The sequence below is a fragment of the Pantherophis guttatus genome, chromosome 14, assembly GCF_059756535.1.
Source record: "Pantherophis guttatus breed Tessera chromosome 14, ASM5975653v1, whole genome shotgun sequence".
Taxonomy (NCBI): domain Eukaryota; kingdom Metazoa; phylum Chordata; class Lepidosauria; order Squamata; family Colubridae; genus Pantherophis; species Pantherophis guttatus.
The window spans coordinates 19293684-19314380 of NC_142076.1; the positions used below are offsets into that span (position 1 = coordinate 19293684).

The following is a 20697-nucleotide window of genomic DNA, read 5'->3' on the forward strand; positions in this document are numbered from 1 at the left end:
GCCAAAAGCGGGGGGAGTGCAGGGGGGGGTCGCACCCACGCGTGCCCAAACCCATAATTCAGTGCACCCCGCTCTCCCCGCGGAGGCACGTGTGACACCCCTGCGCCCCCCCCGCTTTTGGCACGCGATGGCACAGTGGACCCAGTAGGCCCGTTTTTCACCCTCCCCAGGCTCCAGAGGCTTATTTGGAGCCTGGGGAGGGCGAAAACAGCCTTCCCCGGCCCTTCGGAGGCTGGAAATGGCCCGTTTGCCGACTCCGGTGGGACTGGAAGGCCCATTCTTTGCTCTTCCCAGCATCCAGAGCCTTTCTAGGAGCCTGGGGAGGGCGAAAATGCCCTCCCCCCCGGAGGCCCTCCAGAGGCTGGAAATAGCCTTCCAGTGGCACCGGAAGGCCTGAAAATCAGCTGAGCTAGGGCAACACTCGTGTGCCCATCGATATGGCTCTGCGTGCCACCTATGGCACGCATGCCATAGGTTCGCCATCACGAGTATAGGGTCTCCTGCCTGAGCAGGGGATTGGACTAGAAGACCCCCAAGGTCCCTTCCAACTCTGTTATTCTATTCTATTTCTTTCGGAAAAAGCACCTTTGGGACAACCATGACATGGATGATGGAGAATCTCCATAGATGTTTCTCATCATCTCTTCACCAGCAGGAATTGTTTGCAGGGAAGATGATCAACATAAGTCAAGTTACGGGACACTACCCTGAGACTGAGGCCTTGCCCCCATTTTAACAGGCATTTGGGCCTCTGCAAATTCCCATTGCCAGCTGGAAAGAAACGAAAGGATCAGAGAGAAATGGCTCATTGTCCACTTGTAAATTAAACCCCATCACACTCTTAACTGGTGACATGACTTGTTCCTGCATCTCTGCTTGGTGTGATTTACAGCCTGAAATAAGAAAAAAAAAATAATCAAGAGAAGTTGCTTGCTTGGAAGAACTTCTGATTTACCAAAAGTGAACCTGGGTATGGTCTTCCATGGCCAGAAATGGACCTCTTACCCATTAAGGAGAAATTTCCTGACAGTGAGAACAATCCACCTATGAAACAGAAATTGCCCTTCGGAAGTTGTGAGAGCTCCATCACTGGAAGCTTTCAAGAAGAGACTGGACTGCCATCGGTCAGATATGGTGTAGGGTCTCCTGCTTGGGGGGGGGGGTTGGGGTTGGACTAGATGACCTACAAGGTCCCTTCCAACTCTGTTAATTAACCCTTGAAAAAAAAATCACACAGGAGATGCAGAAGCCGTCGATCTTCTGGAGAAAAGGAATTTGGGGGGCAAACAGCTTCAGGGTTATGATTATTTGCAAAGGGAAAAGGCAAACCAACTTACAGGCGAGTTTTAAGTGCTTCAAGAAAATGGCAAAGAGAAGAGAAGCAACCCACAGTAATTCAAACCTTTTTCCGTTATTTCTTTTCTTCCATGACGTTCATCGGAGGTGCATTTTTTTTTTTAAAGTCTCAAAGGGCTGCTGAAGTCAGATGAAAGAAGGAAGCCTGCAATTCTTTATAAATATTAACAACTCTTTTGATTTAATTTTGTCTTACTGGAGCCCTCTGAACTCGTGTTCCGTTTCACCTGTGAAAGTGGATTCTGTTCCATTCCACCTTTAATTTTGCATCCGTCCTTATCTGGGGCGGTCCCAAACCTGCCGTTAAAAGAGATCTCCGCTAGATCTTACCAGCTTGCAAAACTTACCAGAGGAAAACGGTAATCTTTCTATCTTGTTCATCGCACACACAAAAAAATCCTACGCTTTGAAGTGAGACGAAGGGATTGGGTGACCTGACACGTTGATGGTTACTGATTTATTACGGTTCTTTTTTTTTTTTTTTATTCTGCCTTTCCTCCAAGCTCAAGGTGGCATACATAGCTCTCCTCACCCCTCCCCTTTGTCCTCACAACAACCCTGTGAGGTAGGTTTAGGCTGAAACAAAACAACGGCTGGTCCAAGGTTTTACCCAGGGAAGTTTCATGCTTTTTAAACCTGGTGTCTCTCGAGACGAAAGTCCAACGCTCGGACCGTAACATAACAAGAGTGCTCCGGGAAACTGTCCTTAAAGGTTAAAAATGTTAAAAAAATTCTATTCCTTCTCTGTCAAAAATCAACAGGAATGAAATTAAGGAACCCACGTGGTTCTTTTACAAGCCTGCAGGTGTGACAATTCTTAAAAAGATCCACAAATTTCGGACCTTTTTTTTTTTTATCACAATTGGCTCTTTTCATTCAACAGACAATGATTGAAATAAACTTTTATCTCTTTCTCCAAAAGGCACCTGTGGAGCCAAGTGCTGTCTAGGTCAGCCATCCCAATGAGGTAGGCTGGGACTGCAATTCCCAGAATCCCGCCATCTGTCCAATAGGCTGAGAATTCTGGGAAGTTTAGGCTTCGAATTCATTAGGAAGCCATCTAAGTGGGATAAACTAATTTTACTGTGCTCTGGGATTGAGATTTTGGATAGGGGCGTGACTCCCCATTGTCAGAAGGTGAACTGGGCTGCAGGTAGGTAATACAAAGGAAATATAAACAAATATCTGCCGTTTTAGGTGGCAGTTACCGAAGTATGATATTGCTTTGCAAGTAATTTTTCTTTCTTTCTCTTTTTTCTTTTTTTTTTTTGCAAATAATTTTTCATAAATTGGAGTTCTGAGATACAAAATGGATGCACTTCTCTTCCTCGGAGAGTGGGGGAAAAAAATAATAATAAACCTGTTTTTGAGGTCAGACGTTCCCACCTGAAGTTCGTGCCTCCGTCCTGCCATTTAAGTACGCTCGCACATAAACTACCATGCGTAAAAGGAAAAACTAAGGAAGGGATGAAAATTAAGGAAGGCGAGGAGCGAGAGAGAAAAATATCCCAAACAATCAAAATGGTCTGTGTCTCTTTTTTTTTTAAATCTCGAAAGAAAGAAAAAATGAAAAAGAAAGAAAGAGGGCATCTCTGAAGTGAAAAACAGGAGCAAATTCATTCCTTGGGTCCAGAAAGATGGAAATTTTTTTTGCCCAATTCATTTGGCACCTCGACAATCTTGACAAACGCTGGCCCGTCCTTCCAAATGTTCAAAAGTTGATTAAAAAAAAAAAAAAAACAAGGAAAAAAAAAAAACAACCACTGAAATGATCCAGGTGTTAATAGCTGCAGAAAAGAAAAGATTTCTGCTGGGGTGGGGGAGGGGAGAGAGAAAAAAAGAGGTTTTTCTCCCACGGCGCCTCGGGTGCCTTTCTTAACTTCCCGCGGCCTCATTCTCCGGCGGATTGTCCCGAAGGGGCTGTGGAGGTGATGACGCCAGTTTGCAAGGCCGCGACCGCTCTAGGGTCTTCGATTCGGGGTCGTTTGATATCGGGTTCTCTCAAATGCTCATCAGAATCTTTCACCCCGGCTTCTCTTGACTGGCTGATGACCACGGGGGTGGAGGAACTAGCTTGAGCTGCAAGTACTTGCAAGGGGTTGGAGAGGGCTGGAGTCGGGGGGGAAAAAACGAGAGAGAGAGAGAAAGGATTTTAGAAAAACTCACAGCGTCTGTTTGGATGAAAAGTAAAGATTTCCCGTTCAGTCATCTCCGACTGATGGTCCCGATAAACCCTTTTTATTGAATTGACAGTGAATTCCTCTCCAGCAAAGTCTTTCCTCTCCCACCGTCTTTCAAGATAATTCACAACTACCGACCTTTATCAGGCTTGGAGAGTGGCCAGGCTGATATCTTTCAGACGCCCGCAATACTTGGCAAGAATGCAGGAATGAACTAATTGTCTCCTGCAAACTCCACTCCCCTTTCGCTCCTCTTTTATTCCCTCTGGGAGGGGCCCTTCATCGTCCACCTGTGGCCTTACTCCCTAGTCGACCCTTGTTCTTTAGCTGTCCCCTTCGTCTGGCAACTCTGTGCATGCACACACTGGGAACAGGCCCCAGCTGTTCATCTGCCTCACTGATGTCTGACTCTGAAGGCAGCTGGTAACTGTTAGACGGCCTTGACCCCATCTCTGCCTCCGACGCAGAGCCCTCATCAGAGCCAACCCCAGACTCCAGGACTGGCCCATTTTCCTCCCCAACCTCCTCATTGTCCGAATCTGTTACCAGCTCTGGCGGGCCACAACAGAGACGGTTACTCCATCTCTGCGATCATGTGACTGCATTTCGGGCAACCTGCATTTATTTCCACTTGTGATGTCCCGCGATTATGTGATCGCGGTGACCCCGCCACCCCCAAAATTCATTTTATTTTATTTTACGAGGCAGAGCAAGCTCGCTTTTGGAGAAAGATTCTAAAAGCACGCAAACCCTAAGAGAACGAAGGAGAAATGTTATGTATACCGTAAGTCCCACCGCTTAAGCTGTTTGTGGGAATGGCATGCTTTCCGTTTTGGGTCACCGTGCGGACAGGTAACTGGTGCTGTCCGAGGGCCATGGGAGTGGCCGGCTGCAGGATGGTGACCGTCTGTCCGGGGATGCCCTGACCCATTTGGCTGGCCACCGTCTGGATGACACGACTGGCGGTCGGTATGGCAGCAAAGGCGATGGTGGGCTTCTCGTCCAACCCTACAGGGAGAGAAGAGAGATTCGATTGATTGATTGATTTGTATCCTGCCTTTATTATTTTGACAACTTAACTCAAGGCAGCAAACATATCCATCACACCTTCTTCCTTCTCCTATTTTCCCTACAACAACAACCCTGTGAGGTCGGTTGGGTTGAGAGAGAGGGACTGGCCCAAAGCCATCTAACTGGCTTTCATCACTAAGGCGGGACTAGAACTCACCGTCGCCTGGTGAGTGCCCCAAAGTCATCCAGCTGGCTTTCATTTATTTTTATTTTATTTTATTTTATTTTATTTTGAATTTGTATACCGCCCTTCTCCCTAAGGACTCAGGGCGGTGAACAGCCAAATAAAAACATCAAATACAAATATTAAAATACAGTTAAAAATATATATATAGATTTGGCCCCATTAATTAAAACGATAAACAAAACAATTAAAAACACTTAAAAAGAATTAGGCCAGCCCGGCTTGTTGGAAAAAGAAGGTTTTAAGGCGGGACTAGAACTCACTGCCGCCTGGTGATTGGCCCAAAGTCAGCCAGCTGGCTTTCATGACTAAGGTGGGACTAGAACTCACTGCCGCCTGTCGATTGGCCCAAGGTCACCCAGCTGGCTTTTATGACTAAGGTGGGACTAGAACTCACTGTCACCTGGTGAGTGTCCCAAAGTCACCCAGCTGGCTTTCATGGCTAAGGTGGGACTAGAACTCACCGTCGCCTGGTGATTGGCCCAAAAGTCACTCAGCTGGCTTTCATGACTAAGGTGGGACTAGAACTCACTGTCGCCTGGTGATTGGCCCAAAAGTCACTCAGCTGGCTTTTATGACTAAGGTGGGACTAGAACTCACCGTTGCCTGGTGATTGGCCCAAAAGTCACTCAACTGGTTTTCATGACTAAGGTGGGACTAGAACTCACTGCCGCCTGTCGATTGGCCCAAGGTCACCAAGTTGGCTTTCATGACTAAGGTCAGACTAGAACTCACCGTCGCCTGGTGAGCGGCCCAAAGTGATCCAGCTGACTTTCATGGCTAAGGCAAGACTAGATCTTTGCCATTCTGGGGACATTCTGGGGGAGAAGATACTCCCCCGAGGCTTACCAGCCAAGTCCAGGACGGCCCCTGCCGCGTCGTGGGTGCTCCCAGCTGGCCCCTGGTTGGTCAGGATGTAGCCATTTGCTGAGCTTGCCGAAGTCGTCACCACTCGGACCATTGTAACAGTGGGGGCTTGCTGAACGACGTGAACCGCGTGTCCTGAAGGCTGCTGAGAGGTCATGATGGAGGCGGGCAGGTAAGCGACTGGCTTGGCCACCAGCGCAGAAGGCCTGGGAGGAACTGCCATGATCACCGGCTGGGCACTTACGGGGGATCCTGAGAGAGAGACCGAGGGGGAGGGAGGAAGGATGGGAAGGAGGGACGGAAGAAGAAAGAGAGAGGAAGAGGGAAAAGGGAGGGAGGGAGGGAGGGAAAAAGGGAGAGGAAGAGGGAAAAGGAAGGGAAGGAGGGAGGAAGGAAGGGAGAGGAAGAGGGAAAAGGAAGGGAAGGAGGGAGGAAGGAAGGGAGAGGAAGAGGGAAAAGGAAGGGAGGGAGGGAGGAAGAAACGGAGGGGAAGAGGGAAAAGGAAGGGAGGAAGGGAAGGAGGGAGGGAGGAAGAAAGGGAGAGGAAGAGGGAAAAGGAAGAGAGGGAGGGAGGGAAGGAGGAAGAAAGGGAGAGGAAGAGGGAAAAGGAAGGAAGGGAGGGAGGGAAGGAGGGAGGAAGAAACGGAGGGGAAGAGGGAAAAGGAAGGGAGGAAGGGAAGGAGGGAGGGAGGAAGAAAGGAAGGGAGGGAGGAAGAAAGGGAGAGGAAGAGGGAAAAGGAAGAGAGGGAGGGAGGGAAGGAGGGAGGGAGGACGAAAGGGAGAGGAAGAGGGAAAAGGAAGGAAGGGAGGGAGGAAGAAAGGGAGAGGAAGAGGGAGGGAGGAAGAAAGGGAGAGGAAGAGGAAAAAGGAAGGAAGGGAGGGAGGAAGAAAGGGAGAGGAAGAGGGAAAAGGAAGTAAGGGAAGGAGGAAGGGAAGGAGGGAGGGAGGAAGAAAGGGACAGGAAGAGGGAAAAGGAAGGGAAGAAGGAAGGGAAAGAGGGAGGGAGGAAGAAAGGGAGGGAGGGAGGAGGAAGGATCAAAGGGATGGAACAAGGAAGGAGAAGAGGAAGAGGAAGAGGAAGAGGAAGAGACCCATCATTGGCTAGAACAGGAGATTCGAATCCAGCATTCCCGAATAAAGCTAAACAAATTTCAAGAATAACACTCCGCTAAAAACCAAGAACCAGTTTCTCCAAACTTGACAATTCTCAACGTTGTCCATGTGAAAAAGCCGGGACACTCCCTTGCTCATGATACTCTTTTGGGGTAATTTTCACGAGATATTCCTAACGTTTGTTTGCTATCTTGAGCCCACATCCAGGAGACTAACAGGGTGGCAGAAACTCTGGGTAGAGCCCACCGCTCCACCGGAGACTGCCAGCTGCCACTTTACGTTTGTTTGTGGACTTCACTACCATGCAGTGATAGTCTGCTATGAACTCTGGGGAACGTGTATGGGAGGGGAATGCTTGTGGGGAAAGCGAAAGTAACTGCTGTATCTTCCTGAGATGCTGCTTCAAGGTCAGCTGGGAGAAGAAGGCAGCTACAAACCAACCTACTGTTCTGAAAATATAATGCTTGAGCCTGATTGGTCATTTTGTGTGTGTGTGTGTGTGTGTGTGTGTGTTCTGTGATGTAAGGCAGTTAAGGGAGGAAAAAGTTGAGTAACTGTTTCCTCCCTTAACTTTCGGCGTGTGATTCTCAGTTCTGGCTATGCATTATCGCAACACGCTTGCCTGTGAATAAAATTATACTTTTCTCAACAAATGTAGCCAAGGATCATTTCTATTTAGAGCAGAGGTGGACTGCTGGGGGTTCGCGAGAACCCCTAGCTAAGATTCTGTGCTGTTCGGAGAACCCCCAAATCCCACTCCTGGCTGGCCCCTCCCCTCCCAGGAGTCCCCACACTGCATCCCCGTTTTGGATGGAGGTAAGTGAAGGGCGTGTGTGGAGGCTTAGGGAGGGCGAAAAACGGGCCTACCGGAAGTTTGGGAAGGCCGGAAACAGGGCCATTTCTGGCCTCCAGAGGGCCTCCGGAGCCTGGGGAGGTTGTTTTTGTCCTCCCAGAGGCTTGAAGAAAGCCTCCAGAGTTCAGGGAGGGTAAAAATGCCCTCCCACCGTGGTGCAGGAGGCCTAGGCCATGCCCATGCCCACCCAGCAACCCCTTGCTAAAATTTTTGAAGCCCACCCCCGGGTTTAAGTGCTGGCAGGTCTGACAGTGGCACCCTTACCAGGAGCACTTTGTGAATATCGATACTCGGGGACAGAAGCAAGCTTGGATCCAAAGTCGTGGTCATGAGGAATCGGGGAGCCTTCCCTCGACACACACTCTGGAGTCTGTAGGCCACTCGTGTGGGGAGAAAGCAGGCCGGGGTGAGTAGGGGACGGGGGCGCGCTCCTGGAAGAGAACAGAGAAAGGTAGAAATCAAACCCAGCGCTCTTTGCAAATTCAGTGTATTTCTTGTACAGGTAAGTCCTTGACTTACAACAATTCATTTAGTGATTCTGGGCTCAATTGTGGTCGGTTAAGTCGAGGATTGCCTGTATTCATCCCCATCTCTTTTATTTGACTAAGCTGAGTAGCTAGTCCTCAGCAGCCCATCTTACAATTTACTGACCTTATTTTCACAACTGAGCAAAATGTAGCAAGCTCCCTTTTCCTCCAATATTGGAGAGTTTTGCCCCAAATTTGGCCTCAGACAGAAAACTGGAATTAATTATTGTTTCTATTGTTTGGTCTAAGTTTCTATTTTTAACTTTTTTTTGAACTTTAAAAATAATAATAAAAAAATCATCCTCTTGGCCAATTTTTTTATAGTTAGGCAGTGGTGAGCATCATTTTTGGCTGTTACATTGAACTTACCGGGAAGAGAGAGGTCCAAACGGGGTTCGGAAGCAGGACACCCCCCTTTGCCTCCGTTTGCGGAATGCCTGCTCCACTAGCTTGCCTTCCGAGGGAGGGTCTATCCGCCAAAAAGAGCCTTTTCCCGGCTCTTCTTGAGAACGGGGGACTTTAATAAAGTATCGGTTCAAGGACAGGTTGTGCCGAATGGAATTCTGCAGGAGGAAAACGGGTTAGCCAAGATTTAGCTGTGGTGGCGCAATGGTTAGAGTGCAGTACTGCAGGCTCCTTCTGCTGACTGCCGGCTGCCTGCAATTTGGCAGTTCAAATCTCACCAGGATCAAGGTTGACTCAGCCTTCTGTCCATCTGAGGTCGGTAAAATGAGGACCCAGACTGTTGGGGGCAAGAGGCTGACTCTGTAAACCGCTTAGAGAGGGCTGTGAAGCACTGTGAATAAGTCTAAGTGCTACTGCTTTTTTCCTTCCTTTTTTTTCTTTCTCTCCCTCCCTTTTCTCCTTCCTTCCTTCCTTCCTTCCTTCCTTCCTTTAACCTTCCTTCCTTCCCTTAACCAACCTTCCTTCCTTCCTTCCTTCCTTCCTTCCTTCCTTCCTTCCTTCCTTCCTTCCTTCCTTCCTTCCTGAATATTGCAGGCTGACTCTGCCCACTGCCAGGAGTTCGATCCTAACCGGCTCAAGGTCATCTCAGCCTTCCATCCTTCCGAGGTCAGTAAAATGAGGATGCAAATCGTTGGGGGAAAATAGGCTGACTCTGTAAACTGCTTAGAGAGCTGTAAGTCAAATGGCCAGCTCTGTCTGCAAGGAATATAAAGCTTTCCATTCCCCACTGTCCTGTCAGAGCTGAAGAAGCTTCTGAGAGGAGAAGCGAAACGTCTTCAAAAGAAAAAGAAAAACCCCAAGAAAACTTACCTGCCAACCTTTATCTGCTGTTCTGTAATACGGATAATGCTTTGTAATATGAGCATAGATGCCACTTAGTGTTAGTTGCTTGTCCTGAGCTGACGAGATAGCTTGAACAATAAGCTGGGCGTAGGAATACGGTGGCTTGGATTCATCCTGTGGACGAGAAAGACGCCAAGGGATCTTTTTAGCAGCTTCGCAGAATATTAATAATTTCGGCCCGAGCTTGTCTAACAAGATCAGAGGCAACTAAACAGATGTTTTTCAAGGTAAAGAAAGGACTGAGGATTTAGAACTTAGAATAACAGAGTTGGAAGGGATCTTGGAGGTCTTCTAGTCCAACCCCCTGCCTAGGCAGGAAACCCTACACCACTTCAGACAAATGGTTATCCAACACCTTCTTAAAAACTTCCAGTGTTGGAGCATTCACAACTTCTGGAGGCAAATTTGTTCCACTGATTCATTGTTCTAACTGTCAGGAAATTTCTCCTTAGTTCTAGGTTGCTTCTCTCCTTGATTAGTTCCCCCACATTGCTTCTTGTCCTGGCCTCAGGTGCTTTGGAGAATAAAATAAAATAATTTTAATTGGGTTATTTTAAATTGTGGCCGATGTTATTTAATATCTTTTAAACTGTTTTAATTTTTGTACGTTGTGTTTTTACTTTGGCTGTCCACCGCCCTGAGTCCTGCTGGAGAAGGGCGGTATAAAAATCAAATCAAATCAATAAATAAAATAAATAAATAAAATAAAATAAAACAGATCACCCATTTTTCTGGGAAAAGCGTCTGCTTTTTCGATCTGCAAACCCACTCGAAATTCTTAGCCTCAAAACGCGCGTCCGAATAGCCAAAGGCAGGTTAAAAAGCCTGCCATTAACCTCCATTACCGCTACTCTGTTTTGCAAAGACTTTTTTTTTTTTTTGCAATAATCTGGGTGGACTTTTGGAGTTGCTAGCTAAGCCCCGGAGCACCGTGTCATACCAGACGAAATAGATTATTGATCCGCGCGCGCCGTTAACAGACTGCTCGAGAAATCTTGCCTCGGAATTTATTTCTCACGAGTCTGTCTGAGTGAAGCCAGCTCTGGATGTTAAAAGGAAGCGTTTCGGAGCTCAAATCCGACGGGGCTTTGAGGCTTTGCCACGCCGGTCTGAAAACATGCGAAGGGGAGGGGGGGGGGCGGGTTGGAGAAGGCCGGTTTAAATGCCTTGACAATGCCAGGAAGTTCAACCGTTGGAACCCCAAATGATTTTGGAGTCAGGATGGTGCAATTGAGAATGGGTTGGAGAAAGGGAAGAAGGTTGTTTTCTGCCACGATTGTGGGTCTCAACTTCTTGAAGTTCCTCCTTCTCTCTTTGACCACCACAAAATATGGAGGATGAAGAGGGTGATGGGAACTGTGCTCTTGTTGGCCAAGGCGATGGTTAACTTGGGCATAGTTGCAGTAGTGGCCAAAATTGTGGAAACCTTTTGGGAAAAATGTATTTTTGAGGTTTGATGGCTAATAATACCATTTTTTATTTTTTGGGGGGAGTTTCAAGATAATCCTACTCCACTGCTTGAATGGCCTGGGAATAGCCCAGACCAGAGGTGGGTTCCAGCAGGTTCTGACCAGTTCTGGAGAACCGGTAATGGAAATTTTGAGTTGTTCAGTAGTAAAAATTCTGACCCCATCTATTCTCTGCCTCTCGAGTCCCAGCTGATCGGGAGGAAATGGGGATTTTGTAGTAACCTTCCCCTGGAGTGGGGTGGGAATGGAGATTTTACAGTATCCTTCCCCTGCCATGCCCAAGCCACACCCACCAAGCCATGCCACGCCCACTATGCCACACCCACAGAACCGATAGTAAAAAATGTCGAAACCCACCTTAAGCCCAGACTTTAACCCAATTGAAAATCTATGGAGCCGACTAAAGAAACTTGTTAGTCAGAAGCCACCCAGCAATAAAACCCGGTTAATAGAAGCCATCATTCAATCTTGGTTTCACATTATAACAGCTGCAGAACTCAAAGACTTGGTTCATTCCATGGGAAGATGTTGTAAGGCCGTCATTCATGCTAAAGGTTACCCAACGAAGTATTAACTGACATGGTGATAATTTTTGCAGATCTCGTTTTTTCTATGGTGGTCGTTTTTGTAGATCTCCTTTTTTCTACGTGTTTCACTTTCCTTCTTTATACTGTCACTGCTATTCTAATAGCAAATCCTTCATCGAAGTTATTGCATGACATTCTTGATTAAATTATCTTTCCATTGACATATAATTTTATGGCACTACTCCGATATAAAGTGGTGTTATTAGCTAGCTTTAGAAAATACACTTTTCCCAAAAGGTTTTTGCACAATTTTGGCCACTACTGTAGTAGACGACAAGGTGAGAGAGCAGAAGATATTATAGCTGGTCCTCTCGCCCTCCTTCCCTCATCTTTTCTACAGCTCCTACTGGGGAACAAGAAGAAGGAGAAGAAGACCAGATCCCACTTATCCAAGGTCTCAAGATGGTCACCTCTCTGCCTTGGTTATCTATACCCCTTACCCTCCCGATCATGGACTGAGCTTTTACACAATTGATAGAGGGGAAAAGGCTCATCCAACCTTTGGGCTGTCTCCACCGGAGGCGTCTGTCTGCTGCTCCAAAGTAGCTTTCGCTGCGTATTCGGCAGCCAGTTGGAGGTCAGAGGTAACGTTGTGGGTAAAGCGATAACCTGAGGAACCAGCACCTCGAGGACTAGCCGGGCAGGAATTAGGGACACTGCAGGGAGGAAAGAGAGAGTTGTTAGGGTTGTTAATAACTGCTAATCATCATCTTCGTTTAACGACCTCATAATTCCTTGCGGGGTGGAGTCTGGGCAACTGAATGGAACTAGCAGAGTGTTTACTGGCCGGATGCCCTTCCTGACACCAATGCGGAGTTTTGTTCAGCAGATATATTCTCATTGTGTCCAGCGAGAGAAATATCTGCCTCTACCTAGGATCGAACTCACAGCCTCCTGATTATGAGGGCGAGAGCTCCACCTCTAGGCCACTGCACCCCTCCCGTTGTTAACTCTGCTAATGTTGGGTGCGAAAGATCAGGTCCACACAGGAAGGTCCAATTAAGGTGATTTAGTGCTAGTCGTGTCTATACACAGGAATTTTCTCAGCTAAGGGTTAGCATCTGCTTGGAGTTAAATCAGGGTCAATAGAATTCAAGGGAGGTTGGACTCCTTTGTGGCTACGTAAGGATTCTAAGCTGATTCCTCTTTTGACTCCACCCCAGGTTCTCCTACGTCTAGCCCAGGGGTCTGCAACCTTAAACACTCAAAGAGCCATTTGGACCCGTTTCCAACAAAAAAAACAACAACACAGGGAACCACAAAACCCTTTTCTCTCTTTCTCTCCCTCCCTCTCTGTATCTCTCTCTCTCTCTCTCTGTATCTATGTCACCTCCAGAACGAGGTGGCTGGATGGAGTCCCTGAAGCAGTCGGGGTGAGCTTAAATGGACTCCAGAGGATGGTAGAGGACAGAAAGGCCTGGAGGAATGTTGTCCGTGTGGGTCACGATGGGTCGGACACGACTTCGCAACTAACAACAACAACATCTCACAAACCAGTGACTTTGGCCAGCTAAAAACTCCCTAACAAGCTAAAAACAGTCAAAAATAAATAAAACAAACATATAAACAATCAACCCAGCAGCCAAACCTATCACCTGAATGAGAAGAAGTAGGATTTCTTTTGGATCCCGCAAAAAAAGCAGACGAGACCAACTTTTAAGAATTTCACCTAAAAATTGTTAAGCGGCTTTTCTGCTGAAGGGCTCTCAAAAGACGGTTAAACACACTCACATCTCCGTCCAAAACAAGATTAAAACTGCAAGGTACGTTGACAAAACCGCAGATAAGGAACCTGTGGTTCTCCAGAAGTTTACTCAACTAGATTATTTCTAGCGAGGTCTTCTGTTTTTATACTGAATTACCCTCACGTGATTTCGTTAGGTTGAACAACAAATTCAACCTGAAAGAGAAACTAAGATCAACCTGCTGAAAGCTTAAGACCTTTGTAATGATTTGACCTCAGGTCCACTTCCTTCAAATCTAACATCAGAAGCCTACGAAGAAGCCTTCTCCTTTGGTTTCCTTCCCATTTATGAGAGGATTTCGAAGAATTTCAGACTGACATGGGTGCAGGGAGAAAACATTAGTTGACCCAGCTCCAAAAACAAGGCTGTTTTTATCCTTAACATTAAAGAGTTTCCAGTTTGGAAGGCAAACTTCTAGATACCGCTGCAAATCTGAAAGGAAATGGTGGAATATTCCCTTTTTCCTTCTGCACAAGGTTCTAGAACAGTGATGGCTCACCTTTTTTTCCTTGTGTGCTGAAGGCACACGCGTGCTACTGCGTGTGTGCCCACATTCATAATGCGATGCCCCCCCACACGCCCGGGCCCCTGCACATCTGTGTGCGATCCCCCGGGCCCCGTTTTGGGCCTAGCAGGCCTCCCTGAAGCCTCCAGAGGCCAGAAACGGCCTGTTTCTGGACTTCCGGTAGGCCTGTTTTTCGCCCTCCCCAGGCTCCAGAGGCTTTCCTGGAGCCTCCAGGAGGGCGAAAACTGTCTCCTCTGGCCCTCCGGAGGCCCTTCGTAGGCTGGAAACAACCCGTTTCCGGACTTCCGGGAGGCCTCAGCTGCCCGGCGCGCACAGATGCGCGGTGGAGCTGACTTAGGACAATGGCTCGCGTGCCTGCAGAGCTGGTTCTGTGTGCCATCTGTGGCACGTGTGCCATAGGTTCACCATCACGGTTCTAGAATGTTCCTTTTCTGGATTGATGGAGTTTGCCCATCCCTAATGGATGAAAATGGATCAGTAGTGGGTTTAAATTTCGTTCGCATCTCAGTTACATTGAAGTAATCTGCCAACCTCTGCTCCATCAAGAAGGTTGTGTTGTTTTGGGGGCACCAGAAAAACTTCATTTTGCCTTTTACCAGTACACTGGAGGCTTATTTCCAAAGAGTTGGCTAAGAGGTTAACAGAAACAACATACGATTTCGCTTGGGGTTGATCTTTAACTCATTGCTGATGGTAAACAGATGACCCTACCTCTCAAAGGTAGATTTTGTGTTTTCACAATAAACATTACAACTCAATGGTCCCTTCTGAGAACACACTGGGGAAATCACATCTTTTAATTTTATTTTTTTAAAAAATAATTTTAATAGCAGGACACAAAGGACAGCCAACGTCAACTGAGGAAAAACGGCCATCGTGGAAAAAAAAGGAAGAAAAAAAAATATTGTTGGGGATTAAAGTCAACGTTAAAATAAAAAGCCTGTTTCAAACGTACATGTGATGTTAAAAGCTAAATCGCATTCCCAAGACCTGAAGCCATCATCCTAAATCAACAGATTTAAGTAATACACCGTGTTTGAGTCAAGTGTTCACGCCTTTATCTTCCCTGCATTCTTCAAATTTGCTTTATTATACCACAATGTCAATTTTTCAGGTGATTTTGGATCCAAATGTAACTGCTTACTTACTATTAAAAGCCATATATATCTATTAGCTGCCAAAACTGGCCTGGAAGGGAAACTACCTCTAAGATTATCTCAGTACAGTATTGCTTGTTTGTGTCCTAAACTATGGCTTGCTTAATCCCAGTTTGTTGAACATACTACCACCGTCTGGCTTCACACAATGGTTTTTGATCAATGCAGGAGCTCAGTTATTCCTCCTCAGGGTTGGCCCATAATAAATTGTGATCGATGGATTTTCAAAACGTTAAACTCTCACCGTTGCATAATTCACCTTACAAATTTGTAGCGGAGTTTAGATCTGTTGATGATTATCTTTATTGTCCGCCAGAAGTTAATGATTCAACCGAGGCTGGGGCGTAACAGGACAATGTTTAACCAGTTCAACTGAGTAGATCTTTTCAGATAGGTCAAAAACAGTTTGTTGGTTCACAACGGATCTTCAACCGAGTGGGTTCACCTGTTGCATTATCCCCTAATGTAGGTTTCTTAAGGTTTGGCTTTACAAACTATTGTTTGTGGCGTTGTGTGAACCCAACAAGATAGGTTGGATGCAAATCAACCACCCAAAACTTTGCATACAGGTGTCCCAACCGTCGCAACTTTTAAGACTTGGATGGATGTTCATCTTTATAACTCCGGGATGTCCAACCTTGGCAACTTGTAAGATTTGTGGACTGGCTGGGAGATTCTGGGAGTTGAAGTCCCCAAGTCTTAATGTTGCCAAGGTTGGGACACACTCTGGCTTAGAGGACGCAAGCCTACATTTAGGAGAAGCCGCCAAATGTTGTCAAGTTACAGTTTTTGTATTTTGTATCTTTCAATTTCTTGCTGATAAAAGGAGTATTACCAGGGATAAGGGCCACAAGAGGGCACTCACAGCTGCAAATCTAGAAGAAAACACAACATTGCCAAAAAACAACATAAGAGGGGAAAAAATGGAATAAGTAAATGGCTGCTTAAGCTCTTCCAGGAAAACATGTTGTAGGAGGATTAAAAAGCAAGCAAGGCCAACGAATCAACCGTCACTAAACGAACGGTTGCAAGTAGATTTGCAAAGAGCTGAGTGTTGCTAGAGTCAGAGTTTCTACAACCTTTGGCCTGAAGACGTGCAACTTTTGTGTTGTCTACCCAACAGTTTAGCTACTGGAAAAACAGGATGATAAATCAAATCCTAAACACAATCCAAAACTGACTGACACGACAACGGCTGCCTGGTTCTTTTTCCTTAACCTGGGAGCACTCCTGTTCTGCTGGATATCCCCTCCCACAATTCCTCTTGGTCCTCGGTCCCTAGGAATTCTGGGAGTCGGAGTTCAACGCCTTCGGAAACCAAGTAGACAGAAGTAAAAGTTTAGTGATTGTTGGAAGTTTCCAACGGCACTGAAAAGGGACTTAATAACCAGTCCTCGCAGCTAGGACCTCCCCCACAGACTGGCGATCAATTTATTTAGGGTTATGGCCAGCGGTGGATTTCCAATATTCTTACCACTGGTTCACCGCGTGCGCGCAACTGACGCACATGCACCCAGCCTTCTGCAATGTGCTTTGCTCACTCGTGTGCCTTCCATGCATGTGCCCAGCCTTGGAAACGGGCCTAAACAAGACAGCATAGAGCTCGGGCGGGCGGGCGGGCGGGCACCCCACCCGCGATCTCCACTACCGGTCCAGTACGAACCAACTGAATTATCACCTGTGGTTATGGCGTATCGTACACGGACCAGCAACGTATCTTTTGACCATTTCGTCCTTTTCATCAAATTTACGTCCTTAGTAAATTTGGCATGTAGTTAGGAGGCTTGCAGAATTCCTAGATCCCCATTTGCCATCTTCCCAGTCAGCTCCCAAGAAGCGAAGTCGATGGAGAAAGCTGGCTTCACTTAAGGACTTGCACCATTTGCTTTAAGAACCATGTTTTTTTTTAAAAAGGTCACAAAACTCAGGCATGACTCACTTCGTAAGTGCCTCGCTTAGCAACGGAAATTCTGGCTCCAAATCGTGGTCGAAAGTTGAGAATGATCTGTAATGGGGTACCCAGCAGGGGTGAAATCTACTTACTTTCCCTACCGATTCGGAAGTGCGTGCGCGTGTCATGTGCAATTTTGGGCTCTCTGCACATGTGCAAAGTCTTCTGAGCATACACAGAGAGTAAAAAACAGGTTACTTCCTGATTTTAACCATCCGGGTGTGTGGGTGGAGCCTAGTGCTCTCGCCGCTACCAGTTCTCCGAACTGGTGCAAACCGGCAGCATTTCACCCCTGGTACCCAGTACACAAATTTAACCAAGAAGGAGATTCCGGGAACGGTTTGCAAAATTATACTGAGAAGAATAGAAAACTCCAGGGAAAAAGGAGACCAAGATAGGGAAAAGGTCTTCTCAAAACTGCAACCTTTTCTAGTCTCAGATTTTTTTAATTTTTATTTTTTTAAAAAAAGAGGGGTGGGTCCATCTAAAATAAGCCGGTGACCCTTCCCTCGAAAGGAGAAGCCCTGAATTTTTGATAGGCACGCAGCCAAGGGCACTAAGGCTGCACCTATTTGTGTACATATATGTGTGTGTGTCTGTGTGTCTGTGTGTGTATTTTTTGAAAGTGACATGTTGTGTAAGGAACAGGCTTGGTCAGTTTGGTGCACGCCTTTCATTAGAGCTTCAAAAATGTTGCCCCAGAACCTCAAAATGTGTGGAGCAGATACAGACAGCCACACCCGGAAAGGGTTTCCTTGGATAGACCATCTGAAGCTTTCCGCGCTGTTACGAGCCAAGTCAGGATCTGCTCAGGATGGCGTCTCTGACCCATTGTGGCTGCGGAATGGCGACAGCGGCTACCAAGATTTTATGCCGATCTGTGTCTTTTCTTCATGGGCTAACGGAGTGTTTTTCAACCTTGGAGACTTTACCGGTAGTGGCCAAAATTGTGGAAACCTTTTGGGGAATGTGGATTTTGGACGTTTGATGGCTAATAACACCACTTTTTTTGGGGGGGGGAGTTTCAAGATAATCTGGGATGGCCTGGGAATTGCCCAGACCTTAACCCAATTGAAAATCGATGGAGCCGACAAAAGAAACTTGTTAGTCAGAAGCGACCCAGCAATAAAACCCAGTTAATAGAAGCCATCATTCAATCTTGGTTTCAACATTATAACTGCTGCAGAACTAAAAGACTTGGTTCACTCCATGGGAAGACGTTGTAAGGCCGTCTCCCTTCCCTCCCCACTCCTGTTAAAATCTCCCTTCCCTCCCCCACTCCAGGGGAAGGTTACTGCAAAATCCCCATTCCCTCCCCACTCCAGGGGAAGGTTACTGCAAAATCCCCATTTCCTCCCGATCAGCTGGGACTTGGGAGGCAGAGAATAGATGGGGGGCGGGGCCAGTCAGAGGTGGTATTTACCGGTTCTCTGAACTACTCAATATTTCCGCTACCGGTTCGCCTCCTGCAACCCTCTGCCAGCGAAAATGGAGCTTGGGAGGGCCGCGGGCCAGATCTAAGCCCCCCGCAAGCTGGATCTGGCCCCAGGGCCTTGAGTTTGACACCGCTAGCCTACTAGTGTTTCTCCAACTTGGTCACTAGACAGTTTGACTTCAACTCCCAGAATTCACCAGCCGGCGGGTGCAAAATGCAACCCCCGAATGGTGAAATGTGGATGAAGCCATCCTGATAAAGAGTCTTCTGGAAGTTGAGTCAACTGGACTTCTGAATGGTGAAGGATTCTCAGCGGGCTTTGGCAATATGAAGCATTTTAAACCATACCAGTGCTGGGCGTCTTCCTTAAAAGATGTCTGTTTCCAATTAAGGGAGCTCTCTGGATTTAGCTCCCTCTTATGAGAAACAGAAGATCTTCACACATCTTGCATAAAAAACAATGGCTACCAATCTGCCTTCCATTGAGGACCTGCATACTGCGTCAGTCTGAAGACATCTCCGTGGTCATGTGGCCGGCATGACTCAACGCCAAAGGAGCACGGAACGTTGTTCCCTTCCCACCAAAGGGGGTCCCTATTTTTCTACTTGCATTTTTTATGTGCTTTCGAACCGCTAGGTTGGCAGAAGGTGGGACAAGTAATGGGAGCTCACCCCGTTACGCGGCACTAGGGATTCGAACCGCCGAACTGCCGATCGACAAGCTCAGCGTCTTAGCCACTGAGCCACCGCGTCCCTTAAGGAAGAGGTAAATTACCTTAAAGTCAGGCTCGAAAAAGATGAGAAAAAACACTTGCTCATGTCTTACACTACTACCTGGCCAGGAACTAAGTAGAATTATCTTTTTTCCCCTGAGACATTTCTTGAATGGCATCACGAGAACTTCTTGGAAGGAAAAAAAAAAGCAACGTGGTCGTTTGTGCTCCACCAAAGGAGTTACCTCACAACCTGCCAGATGTTCTTTCTACAAGACGAGACTTATGAAACCCAAGGCTGCTGCCAGCTTTCTAGGTAGCTTTCTACACCTTGCGGAAAGCAGTTGGTGCCCTCTTTCTCATCCTCTCGTGGTGCCTGGTTTTGTTTTTCTGGATTTCCAATTTTGTACCTTGATTTTATGGGTTGGAGGGCTGTAGATAAAGGTGGGTGGGGGGGGGGAGAGACAGAGGTTTTGGAGATGCTGAATTCAAGCAACAGGACCACCGCTGTTGCATTAATGGTTCCTCAAAAGGTGGTGGGAGATAGAGGAATGCAGGCTCACCTAAGTAAGGAGTCAGCAACCTGCAGCTCCGGAGCTGCATGCGGCTCTTTGGGCCCTCTGCTGTGGCTCCATCAGGTGATCCCACCACTGGCTGGCCCCATCCCTCGCCCTCCCCTCTCAGTCACTCCTTGCCTGGCCTGAGAAGGTAAGGGCGATGGCGGGGGATGGAGAAGCGGGCAGGGCAGAGACAGAGAGATACGGAGAGGAGTGGGGGGAGAGAGAGACATAGAGAGATACAGAGAGAGAGGGAGGGGGGAGAGGACAGAGAGAGATGTCAAAAGGATTTTGTGGTTCCCGGTGTTTTTTAACAAGTGGTTCTCTGCCCTAATGACCGGCTGGGTAGGCGTGTCTAGGGGTGTGTGTCATGTGACTGGTAGAAGTGAGTGACATCGAGTTGGCCACGCCCACTCGGGTTTTGTGGCTCCCGGTGTTTTCTTTTCTGTGGGAAACAGGTCCAAATGGCTCTTTGAGTATTTAAGATCGTAGACCCCTGACATATGCCAAGATGTGACAAATTTAAGAAATCTTGTCAGTTCAAGGGAGACTGGAGTCTGGATGATTGCGTCCATCCATAACTCATGGGAGTCACGGAAATGATTTACCAATGCTGGGTTGGAGATGGATGGTCAATGTCCTGATTTGACCAAGAGTCCTAGATTCCTGGAATGACCTGCCATCCAAGCATTAACTGGACTGGACCTCATTTCACATGAGGGATCAAGTCTGCTTTAGGCTTGTCATCTGCTCCTTTTATTCATTGGATTAAAAAAGGTCTGAATTTCAATCAGGGCTTCTCAGCCTTAGCAACTTGGATGTGTGGACTTCAACCCCAAAATTCCCCAAGTCAACACGGGTGAACTTCAACCTTTGCTCAATGAGGGTTGATGGCTGGTTTCTGGATAGATAAGATAGCTAGATAAAGCCTCCAGAGTTCCCCAGCCAGCCTGTTTGGACTTCAATTCCCAGAATTCCTCAGCAAGCTGCTGGCTGGGGAATTCTGGGAGCTGAGGTCCATACTTCTTCCAAGCCAGCAGGATGATAAGATATCCACATTCACAATGAATATTTGTGTGGCGAGAAACGGGGCTATGT

At 47.1% G+C, this 20697-nt stretch overlaps 1 protein-coding gene across 1 annotated transcript in view; it reads right to left on the minus strand.

Annotated features, from left to right (window-relative positions):
• Window positions 1-1798: 1798 nt before the first annotated feature.
• FOXK1 (forkhead box K1) overlaps window positions 1799-20697 on the minus strand; it is a 57719-nt gene continuing 38820 nt past the window's right edge. The window contains exons 3-9 of the mRNA XM_034436586.3: window positions 12015-12171; window positions 9427-9573; window positions 8521-8714; window positions 7889-8055; window positions 5641-5910; window positions 4320-4544; window positions 1799-3465 (exon numbers count right to left, since the gene is read on the minus strand). Coding sequence (XP_034292477.2) covers window positions 3248-3465; window positions 4320-4544; window positions 5641-5910; window positions 7889-8055; window positions 8521-8714; window positions 9427-9573; window positions 12015-12171 — 1378 coding nt within the window. The 3' untranslated portion in view covers window positions 1799-3247. The remainder of the gene's footprint in view (window positions 3466-4319; window positions 4545-5640; window positions 5911-7888; window positions 8056-8520; window positions 8715-9426; window positions 9574-12014; window positions 12172-20697) is intronic.